Source organism: Terrapene carolina, unplaced genomic scaffold (assembly GCF_002925995.2).
Source record: "Terrapene carolina triunguis isolate 2854851 unplaced genomic scaffold, T_m_triunguis-2.0 Scaffold211, whole genome shotgun sequence".
Classification (NCBI taxonomy): Eukaryota; Metazoa; Chordata; order Testudines; family Emydidae; genus Terrapene; species Terrapene triunguis.
The window spans coordinates 31,653,624-31,673,563 of NW_020664562.1; the positions used below are offsets into that span (position 1 = coordinate 31,653,624).

At 43.4% G+C, this 19,940-nt stretch overlaps 1 protein-coding gene across 1 annotated transcript in view; it reads left to right on the plus strand.

The window, feature by feature from the left end:
- The window catches only part of LOC112109813 (ubiquitin carboxyl-terminal hydrolase 33), a 96,317-nt gene that overhangs the window by 22,151 nt on the left and 54,226 nt on the right, over positions 1–19,940 (plus strand). The window contains exons 4-6 of the mRNA XM_029912386.1: positions 830–892; positions 13,502–13,654; positions 18,291–18,390. Of these exons, the coding sequence (XP_029768246.1) occupies positions 830–892; positions 13,502–13,654; positions 18,291–18,390 (316 nt within the window). The remainder of the gene's footprint in view (positions 1–829; positions 893–13,501; positions 13,655–18,290; positions 18,391–19,940) is intronic.

The window sequence follows — 19,940 nt, forward strand, 5'->3', positions numbered from 1 at the left end:
CGTAGAGGAGCTATTTGACGTTTAAGTACCAACGCTTTGTATGAGCAGCATCTGTATATATGTGTTAATGTACACAAACAGTATGTACAGATTACTTAAGTGCTTGTGTTTGGCGCTCATGGAAATGAGGGACTAATAGCAATGTCTTGAGGTTAGCATCATACTGACAGCTTCAAGTTTGCATACCAGCTCAGCAAATACATGTTAGAACAGAACTGTAATAATAGAATTATTGAATTGTAAATAGACACTGCATTTTGTAACTCAAATATGGCACATACTTAAAGGGTAATAAATCTGTGGGTTATAAAATAATGTTCAGATGGTCAATAGCCTTGATGTGCATATAAATGTGCACTGATGTTGAAATGATTGACATATTGAATATTAACAATTTTGACAGATTAGAGGCAAACTCTGAATTAAAGATCCCAAATAATACACACACAATTGATAGTGGCATGTTTACATTTCATGGATTTTTCAGAATATCTTGGACACTTTGTTTTTTAAATAAGAAAAAGATCAAGTTAAATCAGCTGAAGAGAAGACATACATCAAAAACATTGTCTAACCCCACCCTCAAAATCAAGGAAATTCAGAGGAAAATCTTGCAGCATTCTCATTGCTTTACTATATTATTTATTGCAGTGCTTACCTTGCATGATACCTTGCTTTTTTCAGAATCCTGCAAATATACAATAGCTTGAATTAAAAATGCATTTGGAAGCCATATCACTTTGTTCTGTAGGTATGTTTTGACAACTCACTAAAAAGAATTAACAGAGTATACTGCACCATAATTATTTCTCTTATTTTTGTTTGACAGAATAGATGTTCGTATGTTGGCTGCGGTGAATCCCATGTGGATCACAGTACCATACATTCTCAGGTAGGTGTGTGTGTATGTATATATGTGTATATGTGTGTGTATATATATATATATATAATATACGGTTTCATTCTAGTTTTGGTCATCTAGGGTCTCGCCGTCAAATGGTAAAAGCCCTTTATTCTAGGACAGCAGCTTTTCCCTCCCCTGACTCCTTAGGGGAGGAGGTGGAGGAAGGGAAGTATAGTTAAAGACTATTCTTGTTGTTTTTGACCAGTGCAGTCAGGTAGTTTTTCGTGAGTTGAAGCTTTGCTTGTTGATAATGCCTTTTTGCCCTTGGGGGCCCATGTGTTTATAATATGATTATGCAGCTACATAATTATTCATCTATTTAAACTTACTGCATAATTGTGCTCCACAACATAAAATGCCCCATGCGTCTCACTTGGGAGTTAAGACTGCAGTTTAATTATGCTCTTTTAGATTAACTATTTCATTGCTGATCATTTTAACAAAAATTCTTTGTCACTGTTGGATGTAGAGACAGGCAGTAGGTCTGGGTGCAGTGGAACAGTTAATTACTGTCAAGGTGTAATAAGGGAGGAGGAATTTTGTCTCCCTGGTGCAACATCCTGCTTCTCCTTGACAATTTCTGGAAAGCATCTTTGTGCTTGCAATATACAAATCTGCATAAAATACATTGAATTTAATGTTGAAATCAATAATGAAGAGTTTGTACTAGTGTGGGGAAGGGGTAGAAAAATCATTATCGTGTAGTCCAGGATTCCTGCTCCATAATTCAGGTCTATTGTGCAGCTCAGCTCACAGAACCTTGTTCATAATTCCTGCAGCTCCTAGCAGCACTCTGCCGTCTGACTTGTGTTTGGAGGCTTTACTAAGTTTTTGTCTTTTACTCTTCTCAGACATTATTACATAAACAGTAAAGTCTTTTTTTTTTTTTTTTTCCAAATAGATTATTTCTTCCTAGGTATGATGCTTGGGTTAATTGTCTGTCTGCACTCTAAGGGTATGTCAACACTACAGTAAAAGACCTGTAGCATGGCTGCAGCTGGCTTTGACAGCTGACTTGGATTCACAGGACTATAAAATTGCAGAATAGATGTTCAAGCTTGGGCTGGAGCCCAGGCTCTGGGACCCAGTGTGGGGCGATTTTCAGAGTCCAGGCTCCAGGCCAAATGTCTACACTGCAATTTTCAGCCCTGGAGTCCAAGCCCCATGAGCCTGAGCTAACTGACCTGGGCTCTGAGACTTGGTGCCACAGATTTTTTTATTGGATTATAGATGTAGCCTCTGTGGCTTGTGGATGTTTTTCTCTCATGACTTGAATCTACAACAGAAAGGCCTTTGGAAAGATTGTGTAAGTCTTTGAATCTTTGGAGAAAATATACTTTGGTGTAGGGCCATTCACTTTATTGTGCATCCTCCTCTTTCCGACTTCCAATACATTGCAGTATAACTTTGGAAACTCTTAGAGAATGTCTGAACATTTGGAAAATGTATATCATATAATAAAGTGCATTTGTATAACTATATGTATTGATGTACTGCTTCAGTGCATCTCCTACCAAGCTTAGAATCTGGTCTAGAGGGCTGTGCCTTCAGTTATGGGATAGGTAAGGCATGGTTAGATGGGATGCTCTGTGCATATGGACACACTGCCCCACTTTACACAAACCATCTTGGATAGTGTAAACACATTAAGTAGTTGCAACAGAAGCAACCCCCTGGTTCAAGCACAGCTGCTTGCCATTTAACCCTTCCTTTCTGACCACTGAACTGCAAACAGAGTGAACCTTCTTGTGCATTTGCAGTGGCCATTGACTAGAAGTCCTTTACCATGCACGCTGCAACCTGGTCACAAGATCAGCCAGATTTGGTATATCCCTGGTGTGAGGTGACCAAAACATTCTAGTTCAGTAAGAGTGCTAGAAATGTCTATGCATATCAGGAAAGAGCGAAAAAGCTGGCAGAGTTGGGGATTGACTGGACCGGTGACGGGAGTGGATTAAGCAGCTCAAGAGCAACTATTGTAAAGCGAGAGATGCGAGCCATACCTCTGGGAACATTCCATCATCCTACCTCTTTTAGAAGGAGTTTGATGGGGTGGTGGGTACTGTGCTGAGTGTGGAGCCAACAGTAGGTCACCATCAGTCGGAATGGCGACCTTCTGAACCCTGAATCAGAGGGGAGCCGGAACAGGCTAGCAAAATAACTCTGGTGCTCACACTAGTTCCTGAGGAGGCTTTGCCACCAGAGCAGCTGTAGCATGTCCTGAGTCAATACTCAGAGGGGCAGTTTGATGACCCCCAGGAGGAGCAGCCTGCTGCAGAATCGGCAGAAGTAGCCCCAGAGCCTGATAAGTTTCTCGCTCCATGTTTGCTGCTGCTGTTTGTTGTTAAAGGAATGGGAGGGATTTCTGGTTTATGACCCAAAGCAAAATATATTACTAGCTACGGGTAGCAGCATGCGTCCACTAATGGTGGAATGCGTGCCAGTGCCTTGGTATCAACCCACTACCACCATCATCATGTGGAATTCAAAATGGAGACCAGGAAGCACAAACAACAGTTAAACAAGCATTCACGCTTTCATTTTTACTTGATACTTGCACATTCTTGCAAAGATGCGCTGGGGTGTTAAAAGTAAAAATCGTATATTACCTTCCCTTTTCGTATACCATTCTGAACAAATGGTCACACCACAGTGTAACAAGGCGCCAGTACACGGTAAAGGTGGAGGGTGAAATATAGTCCATGGATGACAAAAATCAATGTCTGAAATATAGCTGAGGCTGTATGTATACAGAAATGAGCTAAGGAAGAAGGGGGAATGGCTGTGTAGTTCTTTGAAAGTCCATTATATTGTGTGTTTGTATAAGTAGACTGTGGGTACGTCTACACTACAGGATTAATCCGAATTTATATAATTCGAATTTGGGAAACAGATTGTATAAATTCGATTGTATGCGGCCACACTAAGCACATTAATTCGGCGGTGTGCGTCCATGTACCGGGGCTAGCGTCGATTTCTGGAGCGTTGCACTGTGGGTAGCTATCCCATAGCTATCCCATAGTTCCCGCAGTCTCCCCTGCCCATTGGAATTATGGGTTGAGATCCCAGTGCCTGATGGGACCAAAACATTGTCGCAGGTGGTTCTGGGTACAGCCTCACCCCTCCCTCCCTCCCTCCCTGCATGAAAGCAACGGACGGCAGACAACCATTTCGCGCCTTTTTTCCTGGGTGAACACTGCAGACTCCATACCACGGCAAGCATGGAGCCCGCTCAGCTCAAGACAGCAGTCATGAACATTGTAAATACCTCGCGCCTTATCGTGCAGTTTATGCTGAACAAGAACCTGGAAAACCAGGCGGAGAGGAGCAGGCAACAGCAGCGCGGTGACGACAGTGATGAGGATATAGACATGGAATTCTATCGAACCGCGGGACCCGGTGCTTTGGAGATCATGCTGTTAATGGGGCAGGTTATAGGCATGGAACGCCAATTCTGGGCCCGGGAAACAAGCACAGACTGGTGGGACCGCATAGTGTTGCAGGTGTGGGATGATTCCCAGTGGCTGCGGAACTTTCGCATGCGTAAGGGCACTTTCATGGAACTTTGTGACTTGCTTTCCCCTGCCCTGAAGCGCCAGAATACCAGGATGAGAGCAGCCCTCACAGTTGAGAAGCGAGTGGCAATAGCCCTGTGGAAGCTTGCAATGCCAGACAGCTACCGGTCAGTCGGGAATCAATTTGGAGTGGGCAAATCTACTGTGGGGGCTGCTGTGATGCAAGTAGCCAAAGCAATCACTGAGGTGCTGCTACACAAGCTAGTTACTCTGGGAGATGTGCAGGTCATAGTGGATGGCTTTGCTGCAATGGGATTCCCTAACTGTGGTGGGGCGATAGATGGAACCCACATCCCTATCTTGGCACCAGAGCACCAGGGTACCCAGTACGTAAACCGCAAGGGGTACTTTTCAATGGTGCTGCAAGCACTGGTGGATCACAAGGGACGTTTCACCGACATCAACGCGGGCTGGCCGGGAAGGGTTCATGATGCTCGCGTCTTCAGGAACACTACTCTGTTTAAACGGCTGCAGCAAGGGACTTACTTCCCGGACCAGAAAATAACCGTTGGGGATGTTGAAATGCCAATAGTTATCCTTGGGGACCCAGCCTACCCCTTAATGCCATGGCTCATGAAGCCATACACAGGCAGCCTGGACAGGAGTCAGGAGCTGTTTAACTACAGGCTGAGCAAGTGCAGAATGGTGGTAGAATGTGCATTTGGCCGTTTAAAAGGTCGCTGGCGATCGCTACTAACTCGCTCTGACCTCAGCCAAAGAAATCTCCCCATTGTTATTTCTGTTTGCTGTGTGCTCCACAATCTCTGTGAAAGTAAGGGGGAGACCTTTATGGCAGGGTGGGAGGCTGAGGCAAATCGCCTGGCTGCTGATTACGCGCAGCCAGACACCAGGGCGATTAGAAGAACACACCAGGAAGCGCTGTGCATCAGAGAAGCTTTGAAAACCAGTTTCATGACTGGCCAGGCTACAGTGTGAAAATTCTGTTTGTTTCTCCCTTCATGAAAACCAGCCCCCTTTATTGACTCATTCATTCTCTGTAAGCAACCCACCCTCCCCCCAGCTTTCTTTCAAAGGAAATAAAGTCACTATCGTTTAAAAATCATGTATTCTTTATTAAGTGATTATAAACATAGGGAGAGAACCAAGAAGGTAATCTGGGTGAGGTTTGGGAGGAGGATATGAAGGAAGTATAAGGCCACTGCTCAAATTCAATATAATGACAGCCTTTTGGTTGGGCTGTCCACTGGGGTGGAGTGGGAGGGTGCACGGAGCCTCCCCCCCCCCCCGCGTTCTTACACGTCTGGGTGAGGAGGATATGGAACATAGTGAGTGGGGAGGGAGGTTATACAGCGGCTGCAGCGGCACTCTGTCATCCTGCTGCCGTTCCTGAAGCTCCACCAGACGCCGGAGCATGTCCGTTTGGTCACGCAGCAGCCCCAGCGTTGCAGCCTGCCACCTCTCATCTCGAGCGTCCCTCAAGACCTCACGTTCACTGGCATCTTTCCTAAATTTAGATACAGTGTCCTTCCACTCATTCAAATGAGCTCTTTCATTGCGTGTGGATTCCATTATTTCTGTGAACATGTCGTCTCGCGTCCTCTTTCTACGACGCCTTATCTGAGATAGCCTTCGGGACGGAGGAGGGAGGCTTGAAAAATTTGCAGCTGCTGTAGGGAGAGTTGAAAGAAAGGAGTGAATTTTTTAAATTGATACATTTTACAGAACAATACTTATACTCTTTCATGGTGAAAAACACTATTCACATTACATAGCACATGTGATTTCAGTACAAGGTCGCATTTTCCATCTTAATATTGAGTGCCTGTGGCTTTGGTGTTAGAGATCACAGACGCAGGTCCGGGCAACAGAATTCAGCTTGCAGGCAGCCATGGTAAGCCATTGTCTTTCGGCTTCTCCGCCCTCCTTTCCCACATACCAAGCAAAGCCTGTTGACTGCTGCGGTTTTCCTGTTTAACCTTCAGCAGCAGAAAACAAACTAACCCCCCCACCATCCAATTCTCTGGGATGATCGCTGTATCCCTCCCCCCACCGCGTGGCAGGTATCAGGGAAGATCCCTGCAGAACCCAAACTAAACCCCCCGGTCCCCCTCTCCCGCCCCCACCCCCCCCCCCACGCTTGGCTAACTGCAGGGAAGGTTTTCTTATCAGCCACAGGGGCAAACAGCCCAGTAGGAATGGCCACCTCTGTCCCCTTAATTAAGTTCCCGTATTTCAACCAGGTTACCATGAGCGATATCACTCTTCTGAGGATTACACAGCAAGATAAAGAACGGATGTTGCTTGAATGCCAGCAAACACCGGGACCATACGCTGCCAGGCTTTGTCAGGCAATGATACCAGATTACTTGCTGCAAGCATGGCGTGGTCAAGTGTCCTACCATGGAGGACGGAATAAAGCGGCACTGCCCAGAAACCTTGTGGCAAGGCTTTTGGAGTACCTCCAGGAGAGCTTCATGGAGATGTCCCTGGAGGATTTCCGCTCCATCCCCAGACACGTTAACAGACTTTTCCAGTAGCTGTACTGGCCACGAATGCATCCCAAGTCCTCAGGGCAAATTAATCATTAAAAAACGCTTGCTTTTAAACCATGTTTTATATTTTAAAAGGTAAACTCACCTGAGGTCCCTTCCATGGGGTCATGGTCTTGGCTACTGGCTTGGGAGGGTACTTCAGTCAGGCTGAGAAAAAGCTCCTGGCTGTTGGGGAGAACGGAGTGCTGGGTGCTCTCTGCAAGCTCGTCCTCCTCCTCCTCCTCCTCTTCCCCATCCTCAGAATCCTCAGGTGTAGAGACTATCCCCGACCCGGATTCCACGATCACAGGTGGGGTAGTGGTGGCGGCCCCCCCTAGAATTGCATGCAGCTCGGCGTAGAAGTGGCATGTCCGCGGCTCTGACCCGGAGCAACCGTTTGCCTCCTTTGTTTTTTGATAGGCTTGTCTGAGCTCCTTCACTTTCACGCGGCACTGATCTGAGTCCCTATTGTGGCCTCTCTCCATCATGCCCTTGGAGATTTTTTCAAAAGTTTTGGCATTTCGTCTTTTCGAACGAAGTTCTGCTAGCACTGAATCCTCTCCCCATATAGCGATCAGATCCTGTACCTCCCGTGCGGTCCATGCTGGTGCTCTTTTTCGATTATCAGCCTGCATGGTTACCTGTGCTGATGAGCTGAGGTATCTGTGGTATCTGTGGTCACCTGTGCTCTCCACGCTGGGCAAACAGGAAATGAAATTCAAATTTTCCTGGGGCTTTTCCTGTCTACCTGGTCAGTGCATGCGAGTTCAGATTGCTGTCCAGAGCGGTCACAATGGTGCACTCTGGGACAGCTCTCGGAGGCCAATACCATCGAATTGCGGCCACACTAACCCTAATTCGAATTGACAAAATCGATTTTGGCGCTACTCCGCTCGTCGGGGTGGAGTACAGAAATCGATTTTAAGCGCCCTTTATTTCGAACTAAATGGCTCCGTTGTGTGGACGGGTGAAGGGTTAATTCGAATTAACGCTGCTAAATCCGAATTAAAGTCGTAGTGTAGACCAGGCCTTAGTCAGAGGAGGCTTTATTGGAAGCTGTAGGGAGGCAGTAATCCATGTGGATGCTAGTGCAGAATCTTGTTGATTCCCCCAGGAATTTTGACTCAATCCCAGATGCTGATAGCTGCAAACTTTTCCCATACTAGGAACCCCAAATAGCTGTTCACATTTTGGAGAAGGACATATTTTCCGTACCCACCTCTGAAGGTCACCTGCCTATTCCATTACCAGATGTGGTTAGAGCGCTAAGGAGAACTTCAAGGGGTCTCTTTTTTCCAGCAGCTTCAAAGGATCCTCATTACAGTTATTACAAGAGTCTGGTCTGTATACCATGACAGGCAGTACAATGCCCTCGTGACCACAAGTCTCAATTACTGAGATTTCTCTTTGCAGGGTAACTCAGCTGCATGCAGCTAGTCCAGACTATACTACATTTGTTCACTGATTGGAGCAGGTGTGTTCATATTACATCCACCCCATGTTGTGGATATTGGCTGTCTACCAAGTGTCAGGTTGACTTTAACCTGGCACTGTTGATTATTAAAATCATAAATGGCATAGACCCTGGCTATACTCAAGGGCTCCTCCATGAGTTTTACCACATAGGAATCACATCTCAAGTGGGCAGGTGATTGTAGCTTTGTGGCCCCTTGGATGGGGATCCAGTGGCCCCTGACAATCATTTTAGATAATTTCTTTATGCTTCTATTAAATACCTTAAGACTTTTGCCTAAGGCCTCTGGGACTTTTTTTTTATCATTATTTGCCCTATATGTAATACCTTAACATCCCTTTCTCCTTGTATTGAATTTCTCATTTGTTTTTACTGGTTTGAATTTCAAGTAGAGGTTTTCTTTTTGTGATACTTTATTTTTTTGCTTTATAGCACAATGGTGGGAGGTGGCTTATATAAATGTGTTTCAACATGTTGGAGAATGGATGTACACAAGTGTTTAAAAACTTTGATTTCATTAACAACACCAGTATCTAAATTCCATAGATCAGAATCCCAAAAAGCTCTGTAGCAAACGATACCGAAAAGTATACTGCTTTCAGTATTGTTTAGGAAGAAACTTACTCTTACCCTCATCCTCTTTCTCCTTTCCCACCCTTCAGTATTCTCTCCTATTTTTACTTCTTGCAGCTTATCTTTAATTAGAATAATTATATCATGGGGTACGGATCTTTTTTACTGTTCACAGCAGGATAGCGTATCAATCAGGAATTAGCCTTAGTGTGTTACTATAATATAGCTAATGTTTAGACATTGAGATACTATATTAGGATTATATCACAATCTGATTTGCTAATGACTAGCATTAAAGATCAGTTTTACAACTTTTAAGTAAAATGATATATTGTGTGAGCTACTTGTAGGGGCATTTGTGGAGTGGGTGGTACCTTGCATTTCTTATAAACATTTATAAACCTCTTGGCATTGTACTGAAGTTTATTGCTGCCTCCTTGCACCCTAAATTAGTGTTTGTTTTTTTCAGGTAGCACAAAGGGAAAAGATAGATTTATCTGCTGTCATTTCTAACAACGTCTCACATTCTTGTTCAGTTTCCTTTAATTTCTGGACAATAGCCCATATCTAACTGAAGCTCTTTTTATCCATTTAATCCATCCCTCTAGTATTCTAGATAGCCATTTCTGATCTTTGATACTTGATATGTGGAGTAAAAAATCCCTGAAGTGGCCTTTCTAGCTTGAGAAACAATTAAGGTTGATGTCAGTTTGTCACTCCCTCTCATTTTCACTAGCTTTCTTGCTTTATCTCTCTTGCATTTGGCTGTGCTAGAAATAATTATTTTTAACTCCTCCACTTTGAGAATATTGAGCCCTTGCTGTAGAGGTTTGTAGCAGTTTATTGTAGGCTTCTACATAGCTGAAGCTGCAGGTGAAGGCTAATCCTGATAATTAAGGAAGTTCTACTTAATTATTTCAGTTACTCTGCTGAAAATGAATGTAGGAAATGTCACCGTTTCTAGCAGCTTTGTTATCCAAAAGTCTGCAAGTCAAAAACACTGGCATTGTTCAAGGCCATATTAACAGAGAAAATTTTATCTGTAGCTTACAACAGCTTGCACAAGAAGTGTACTTTGCCCCAAAGCTCTTTGTACTATTAAAGTACCATAGTAGGCTGTGAGCAGGGACTTGGGTGGAGTGGTCATATGAGGGAAGGAAGGTGCAAAGGGGGTGTGTGTGTGGGTGTGTGTGTGGGTGTGTGTGGAAAAGAGTGTCTTTGAACCCTGTGCAACAGCAAGTCTGCTTCCATGCCATTATTTATGATAGCACCTGCATGTGTTGTGCACTTTCCAAACACTCCTGTAATGAGAAGCTTAAAATTTTTATATATGGTATTGTTTGAGTCACTGTAGGCAACATGTGAGGAGTCTTTCAGCGACACTTAAATGTGACAATGTACCGCTTTGAGGATGAGCTTGGGAATATCATATCATGCATAGAAGGCCATGTGGAAGAATCCACAGGGTTGATTTATGTGAGAAGCTGGCAAACTGTCAGAAGAGACTTGGAGACTTGGTGGAGCAAAGGGGACAGGGGCAACATGAAGCTTGTTAAGAGAGAGTAAGTAGGGAGAGACAGAGCTGTGTAAGTGGTGACAAGAAGCTTAAAGGTGATGCAGTAGCAAATGGGGAGCCAGCGGGAGGATTCAGAGCGGGAAGTTATGATCAAATCAATAGCCAAGCAATGTAAGTTTAGCCAGCAGCGCTCACCGTGTGTTTGAGAGAGAGAGCGTTCACCATGTGTGTGAGATTGCTCACTGTGTGTATGTGTGTGTGAGAGAGAGAGAGAATGCTCACCGTGTGTTTTTGGGTGGCTGGAGAAGAGAGGCCTCTGGGACTTGGAGTAATAAGATCTGAATGAGATATTTGACTGGAGAGAGAAGGACAGATGTTGGAGATATTGAAGAGGAAGTGGCAGGATTTGGAAATAGCTTGGGTGTATGGGACAAAGGAAAGGGAGGAATTAAAAATGACCGAGATTGCAGACCTGAGTGACAGGGAGGAGGATGACATTATCAATAGTGATAGAAAAAGAGGGAAGAGGAAAAGGTTTGAGAAGAGATAAGGAGTTGGGTTTTGACCATGTTCTATTTAAGACATCCAGGAGGAGAGATGTTGGAGAGAGAAGATGAGAGTACAGATGGATAGGAGACTTAGTGCTGGAGAGAGATTTGTGAGCCATCAGCCCAGAGGCGACTGCTGAAGCCATGTGAACCGATTATTGCCCAAAAATAAGGTTTAAAGTCAGAAGATCAAAGGGCCAAGGACAGAGCCCTCTCACAGAGTGAGAGAAAGGAGGCAGATCCACTGAAGAAATAGTCAGAGAGGTAAGAGGAGACCCAGGAGAGGGCAGTATCTGGAAAGCCCAGTGTGAGATATGATATCAAAGAGAGGATGATCTATAATATTAAACACAGCAGGAAGATCAAAGGGGATGAAGGCAGAGTAGAGGCTGAGATTTGTGTAGGAAGAAATAATTGGAGACCCTAGAAAGAGAGGTTTCAGTAGAGTGGAAACACTGGAAGCCAGATGGAGGGGGTCCAAGACTGGATTGGAGGAGAAGTAACTGCATTGATAGTAGACTGTTCAAGGAGTTTAAAGGCATGAGCAATCTGGGGCTGTAGCTGGAGGCGTAGGTAGGACTGAGGGATGGTTTTTGGAGGACAGGGGAGACCAGGACATTGTTCATATTGTAAGGGAAGAGGTTGAGAAAGAAGGATAAGGGAAGAATGAGCAATAGAAGTAAGGAGACGGGAAGAGGAATGGGATCACTGGGGAAGATATGGGTGTTTATAGGAGAAAAGGCAAAAGACCTTAAAGCTGGTGACAGGAGAAAGGGAAGAGGAGGTGCAAGGGGGAGATTCCTGGTGGATTTTGTTCATTTTTCTTGTTTGTTTTTGTTTTTCTCTCTCTGAAAGTCTGCAAGATCCTGTGCAGAGAGATAGGAAGGGGAGAGATTTAAGGAGGGACTTGAATGGTGCCAAGAAGTGATGGGGACTGTGGGCATGGGACTCAATGTGGGAGAAGTGTAGTTGCTCCTTCAGATGATAGTTGAAGGAGAGGGAATCTGCAGTGGAGGAAGTTAGTGAGGTCCCAGGATGTTCAGCAGCACAAGGACAGTAATGGAGAGAGCAGATGCTGGGAGCAAGGCAGGTCTGAAATTGGTGTAATGGACTTCACTGTAGTAGAAAGGGGCATGGGTGGAGGAAAAAGCAGAGTGGAGAGTGGACAAGAGGGTTGGGAGGAGGGGCCTGATCTAGTAGAGAATTCACGAACGTTGATAGACTGGAGGTTGCAGAAGGCCCAGTGACAGGGCAGGGATGGGACAAATGTGTGGTGTGATGTTGAATGAGGGGAGAGGGTGATCAGAGAGAAGGAATTCAGATGGAGAGATCAAAGAAGAAAGGAGTGTTGGATGAAAATATATTGTGTTAGAGATTCCGAGGCAGGAGCTTCTGGGTCCGCTCTTACAGCAGCAGTCCCCAAACTTTTGAGGGTTGCACCCCCCCCATCTGATGAGAACACACATGCTACTGTTCTAATGTTTACAATTTGAGATAAATCTTGATTTTGGGGCAGTTCCGAGTACATAGACTGTACTTAAAAGTCCTTTCTACTATAACAGTTTGACTAACTGGATTCAGGATATATCCCCAACATTTTGTGGTAGCTGACAGTCTTGTTTGTAGTTTTCTAAGAACTGAACTAAAATGTCTTTTTTTTACGTTCCCATATGACAGCTGTTCAAGGGCCAAAGGCTTGATTACTTGCTATCTCCAGGGGAGGTTTTTAAATACTGACCTAGAAGTGAAAACAAACTCTATCCCATTGGTAGGGCCCTGGGTATTGGTAATTCATGGCCGTGAAAAACGCATCATGAAATCTGATCTCCCGCATGAAATCTTGCACAGGGCTGGGGACTCCTACCCTGCGCAGGGCTCCAGCTGCTAGTTCCAGCTGGGGATGGGGAGGGATGAGACTTCCTCTTCCCCTGCCCCCCCCTACAATAGCCTTATGACCCTCCCACCCTGACTGCCTTTGGGTCAGGACCCCTATGGTTACAAAACCATGAAATTTCAGATGTAAACATCTGAAAATGTGAAATTGACTAATTTTAAAATCAGCTGGCCATGAAATTAACCAAAATGGACCATGAATTTGATAGGGCCCTACCAATATCCAGATACTTTCTTGGCGAGTGAATTGCAACAGTTTAAGATGATTATGGACAACACTTGTACTGATAGTTAAAGCAGACATACCTCTTGGATGGTGTTTGTGATGTGGTTTGGACCCCTTCAGTCTAGGTGTTGCGAGTTAAAAGCTTGGGTTTCAGGAACAGCTGAATTGCTGCTAGAGTTAATATTTTTACCTTGTACGTGTTAGTCTTTTTTGAAAGATTTCATGTATTAATACAGTTCTGGCTTGGACACATTGAGGTTTAATGTAAGTTCCGAAATGATTTTTTTTCTTCTGTTTTAGGACACAAAGCACTGTTTAACTGTCAACCTTACCACCCTGCGTGTCTGGTGTTATACATGTAGCAAAGAGGTATTTTTGGATAGAAAATTGGGATCTCATTCTCCATTACCAAATGCCAGACTGTCTCACCAAACACAAGGAAATAGTGTACAGGTATGTTCTTTAAACAAGTGAAATACACACAGACCTTGTTTTAGCTGTGCTTTGTCTTATTTCCCAGTTGTGTCTTATCTGGTGTTGGAAATAATATGATTCTCTGTACTGTACTCTTCCCTTCTTATGTCTCTGAGGACTAATGCACCTTAACGCCCAACCTACATTAAATCTTTCTGTGTATCATTCTATTTGTTTCCCAAGAATGATGTTATGAGTATATTTTATTTAATCTTTTAAATCAACCAGAGAATATGAAATTACATTTGAGTTTTTAAGATGGGAATAATCATTTAGCTTTGCTTCCCATCCTGTGGTTAGTGAGAAGTTTTTAATTGTCACATTCAAATTATTACTGGCTACTGTATGCAGAAGAGTAAGTTGTTTTGGTGTCTGTTTATGGAGCCTCTAGCCAAAGAGAGGTTCAGATTCACATGGAGACACAAGTATTGTGTTTATCAGGAGAAACATGCAGGCAACTGTCAGTCTGTATTCATTCAGCCACTAATATAAAAAAATTTAAGAGGATTTACATGACCTTATATTTCTGGTATAGCTCAGTAAAACTTACTGGGTTTGCATCGTTATAAATTACTAACAAGGTATGTAATTTTTTTCTTATTAGAGATTTTTTTTTCCCATTGAGCAGTACATCCACAGTTGTTGTAGTAATTTTGGTCTCTTTAGCTATGATATATGCTTCCTCAGAGGGCAGGAGTAAATGATCTGTGTGTGTGTGTGTGTGTGTGTGTGTGTGTGTGTTTTAAAAGAAAAGTGAACAATAACTTAATCATGAAAGCATGCTGTCATCAAAGACACATTAAGGTACAATTAAGTCATCAGAGAGCTGATATTATTTGTAGTGCAGTTAGGATAGTTAAGCTTTTTCACGTTTACACATGGCCAGGATTTAGGAAACTTTATAATGAAAATGAAACTAGAAATTTAAATTTCTAAACTGCCATTTATTACATGATCATAACATAGAGGAACTTGACCATTGTTAACACATAATTTATAACAATTAACATTTGTAGCTGAAAGAGTAAAATATCTAGGGGGTAGCACACTTTGTAACTTGTTTAGGCAGAACTCATTGTGCACACCAGGGCTCCTTGCATCTCCCCTCTCCAGCTCCCTGTGTGCCACCTTCTAGCTCCCTCTATTTCAGTATCAGAGGGGTAGGCGTGTTAGTCTGGATCTGTAAAAAGCAACAAAGAGTCCTGTGGCACCTTATAGACTAACAGACGTATTGGAGCATAAGCTTTCGTGAGTGAATACCCACTTCGTCAGACGCAACGTTGCGTCTGATGAAGTGGGTATTCACCCACAAAAGCTTATGCTCCACTACATCTGTTAGTCTATAAGGTGCCACAGGACTCTTTGTTGCTCTATTTCAGTGATTCCCCAGTCTCTCCCCTGCCAGGGGTTTGATCTGTCCCCCATCTCCCCTTCTCCCATAGCAGAGTCCTCCATTCTTCCCTCATACCAGCGTCTCTATGTGCCACCCCCAGTCTTCCCTCCCCTCCCCTCCCCATCAGTGGTTCTTTGTGCTCCCTCATTGCCCTTCCTCTCATACCAGGGTCCCTTATTGTCCATCCGTGCCAGCATCTGTTTGCACCTCCCATTTCCTCCTACCCTCATTCCAGGAGTTCTGTGTGCCATCCATGCCCGGAACAATCTGTGTTCCCTCCTTCATACTCGGGCCCCACAATTTCTCCTCACCAGGAGTTGTGTGTCTTCCATCACTTCCTAACACACACACCACTGTCCCTCATTCCCCCTCCCCGCATCTGCCAGGGGCTAGACGGACACCCCCATTTTCCCCTTTCCTCTTCACCTCTCTTTCCCCCTCCCCCTCCGTTATTATTTCTCTGGGAGATAAGTCATTCATGATGTCAACATGTTAAACTCTATGGGGAAGAATGGGTAGAGAGGAGATGAGGTATTCTGAGGCTGGAAGGTGTTAATGGGTGCCCTCAAAGAGTTGTTTGATCTATAGATAATTGCAGAGGTCCTTGAAGCTCTGGCTGTGCTAGCAGATGTCATGGGCTACATGTGTTCCCCATTTTCCTCCTTTCTGATTTTCACCAAAATTATTAGGGTTCTGGCCATTGATGCCAAGAATATTTTGGAATTGATCAGATGTTGCATTCTAAAGCAATCACATTACAGAGAAATGCCATCAAGTTGAGGGTATAACCTCATAAGCTCTTCCAATTAATGAAAAAGAAATAGCTGAATTGGGACAAATAAAGAAAGCAGGGGGAAAAAACAGGTATTTAAAGATTCTATGTACAAGCTAAAACTATGCCATTAAAATAAACTATGCTGTATATTTTAAAAGTAAATTGAAAATACCTTCCTTGGAGAAGGTACTGACTTGCACATCCAGCACATACCTATTTCTCTCACTGAAATCAGTGAGAGTTGGGGATTCTCAGCCCTTTGCAGGACTGGACCTTTTGAACAGTGCTGTGCACATTGGAACACTAAATAATTAATATTTAGACATACCGCATTTTCCTTGAGAAGCTACATCAGAATTTCCCTGTAGTCAACAGATGAGTGATTTTAATGTGAAGAATGTTGGATAGACACTATTTATTTATATGCTTAACTACTTGTTAAATGACAGCTGAAGTTCAAATACAAGAGTAAAAAATAAGTGTGTAAAGAGTAAAGTGAATAAAAGCACAATATTTTGTGGGGTTTTTTTCCTGGGGGAGAACATAGTACAGTAAACCCAAGAATTACAAGAAATTGATTTAAAGAAAATTATACCAGAAAATATATCGGGTATTCTTTTAACAACATATGTTGGAATCTACTAAGTGGTTGGAATCCAAGAAGATATTGGCAAAATGTATACAATACAATATTATTAGGGAAGTCACAGAAGTTCTAGGGGAAAAATACTGCTGAAGAAATGATTGAAAAATATTTGTATAACTTTAGCATGTTTTCAATTTTAATATTAGTAGATTTGAAATAGGACATAATTTTTTTCTCTTAAAACACCAACCACAGAATTCTAATTGTATAGTGTTTCAGCTAAATATATTGGATTTTCTGATGTTATTCACGTGTGCTCCTGAAATATATGATGTCTTGACTTAAACATAATGCTTGGCATGATTGCAGAATTCAGATTTGAAATGCATCCAATACCCAATTGTTTTTCTACCCTCAAGGAAGTTGCAGTGTATATGACATTGCATAAGGAGAAATTAGCATGATTTGTGACATTTGTCTTGCTTTTTAGCTTAAAATTTTGCTTAGGATTTCCTCCCCTTATGTGCTCACAGAAAAATGACATAAAATACAATAACAATTTGCCTATCTCATACTGCATCTCTGTTAGGGTTGCCAACTTTCTAATCCCACAAAACCGAACACTCTAGCTCCGCCCCTTCCCTGAGGCCCTGCCCCCCGCTCACTACATTCTCTCCCTCCCCCTTCCCCCCATTGTGGCTTGCTTTCCCCTACCCTCACTCACTTTCACTGGGCTGAGGCAGAGGGTTAGGGTGCGGGAGGGGGTGAGGGCTCTAACTGGGGGTGCGGGCTCCTGGGTGGGGCCAGAAATGAGGGGTTCAGAGTAAGGGCTCCGCCTGGGGGTGCAGGCTCTGGGGTGGGGCTGGGGATGAGGGGTTTGGGGTGCAGGAGGGGGCTCCAGGTTGGGGGGGGGGCTCGGGGCTGGGGCAGGGGGTGGGGGCTCGGGGTTGGGGTACAGGCTCTACCTCCGGCGGTGCCCAGTCAGCAGCACAGCAGGGGGGCTAAGGCAGGCTTCCTGTCTGTCCTAGCACTGTGGACCCGCACTGCGCCCCGGAAGCAGATCCGGCTCTTAGGCAGAGGTGCGGCAGGAGGCTCTGGGCGCTGCTCTCACCCACAGGCACCGCTTCCGCAACTCCCATTGGCCTTGGTTCCTGGCCAATGGGAGTGCGGAGCCGGTACTCGGGGTGGGGGCAGCGCGCAGAGCCCTGTGGTCTCCCCATTTAGGAGCTGGACCTCCTGGCTGCTTCCGGAACGCAGCACGGAGCCAGGACAGGTAGGGACTAGCCTGCCTTAGCTCCGCAGCACCGCTAACCAGGCTTTTAACGCCCGGTCGGCGGTACTGTAACCATGGGGGTCCCGACCCAAAAGGCGGTCAGGGTGCTGACCGGAGCCGCCAGGATCCCTTTTCAACACCTTCTGTCTCTCTTGATTAAATGCAGTGGGCCATCTGATGGCAAATTTTTGTGCTGACTTTCACATAATCCTTTATAAACGTTGTGTTATAATCCATTGTTATGTGGTGAATTGCAAAGCAGGCTTGCTGTTCCTGAAGCAGTGGCAGGAAATCTTACAGTGTTTGGCATTGTATTTTGACTGATTTATTTTCTCAGCGTTTTCCAGAAACTGGTGCAGTGCTGTATTCTTACCATAAGTACCTGCTTGAATTAGTAAGCTTTCATAGCATAGCTGCAAACTACTTTTGCTTTACATAAAATGAAACATGCATTTAGAAGGCAGTTATTTTGAATGAACTCCTATGTTTAGTTCATAGGCATATGTTAGTAAAACCGTACTAACACTTAAAGAAAAAATGGATTTATAAACATAATCACACTTATATTTTGCCTTTTCTTCCAATAAGGATTTTAAAATACCTGGTAATCCAACACTGAAGATTCCTCTAGTTACTGTATTTGATGCTTTAGATATAGAGGTGGAAGAAGATGAACTGAAGACAAGAGGTAATGAAACTGGAGGATTAAAACCTACACTGTCAACTAATTGCTCTGTCCATGCCCTCACTTAAATAATTCCACCATGTACAGTATGTGTATTTCTTTGAATCCGTTCCCAGCTGTTTAGAAATTACTTCTTTTCCAGCTGGAACTATTTCCCCCCACTCTAAAATAAGAGCTGCATTTTCAGTTTGAAGCTTAACTGCAGCATCCTTTCCTTTTCTTCAGAGAAGAGGCTCTCATGTTGTTATTTGTAGTACATCAGTCACTGATAAAGAAAGCAGTTGTGATGTTTAGTGTAGTTGCTAGTTTTCATTAGACTGAACTATGTGTCATAGCTGCACTGGTAACTGGGTAGTTATTGCAAAATTTGTTTTAACATTTTTGCTTTTATTTTAAAAGATGCTTTATATGAATGCTTTCTGAATACTGGTTAACATTTTGGGTCTGCAGTTCCCAGCACTCTTTTTTTTGGTTAGTAATGGATTTCATGCTCTGACAAATGCTATCAGTGCAAAAGTTAACCTAAGCCTGGTATTTATATAATGGAAAAGGGGAAAATGTAAGGGGAAAGTACAATGAAACTCCCAAAACTGAGAAGGTTTTATTTGTCGTTTATTTGTCCCCCATGTGGCATCTCTTTGAAGTCTCCAATATGGATCACTTTTATAATGAATAATTTTTGTTTACTACTTCCTTCACTTTATCTGCTGGTTATATTTTACTGAGCTGCTTTGTTGAGACACCAGTGAACATGTCAAGGCAATTCCTTCTCCTATCAATGATGGGGAGATGTTTCTATCTCATGGACCTTGTTTCTCTTTCCTTCTCTGTTCTCCCTTGACTCAGCTAGCACCAGCTTTTTGCCAGTTCAGCCTCCCTGTTGGCCCAAAGCCTTTTCCTCTGCCACTCTTGCCATCTGTCATAGCCTTCCTGTGTGCCTCCACCTCACTGATTGACCATCTGTTCTTAGATCTTTGAAAAAAATTGTTTTTTATCACCTGTCAATGCCTTAGTTTCTCTCTTCCTGCTTTTATTTGTATTTAACCCTATGATATGTTCTGGGGATACACTTTTTATATGAAAGTTGCTGTACGGATAAAGTTTTATTCTAATTCCCATTAGCACTAATAGAGTTATGTGTTTATGCTTCAAGAAAGAATAAGCTCTCACAAGTCAAATTTATCTTAATGTTTTATTTAAAAACAAATGTTAAATATTTCTGACAAGGCATATATTGGAGAGCAGGATGAAGCAATGCTAAATGTAACTGCAGTGAATAGTTCAGTTACTATTTTACCAATAAATTGTTAAAAACTTTGCTAAATAAATGTGTATTGAATAAAAGCCCAATCCTTTAAATGATTACACAGTTACTTAACTTTATGCTTGTGAACAATCACACTGAAGTTAATCATGTGTAAGTGTCTGCAGAATCAGGCAGCGCCTATGAAATTATATATAATACACACACTGTAGTTGAAAAAAACTTTTTGAAATACCCTATTGTATTTCAATATGTCCTTAGCTGTGACTGGTATTCCTTCTGCCTCTAA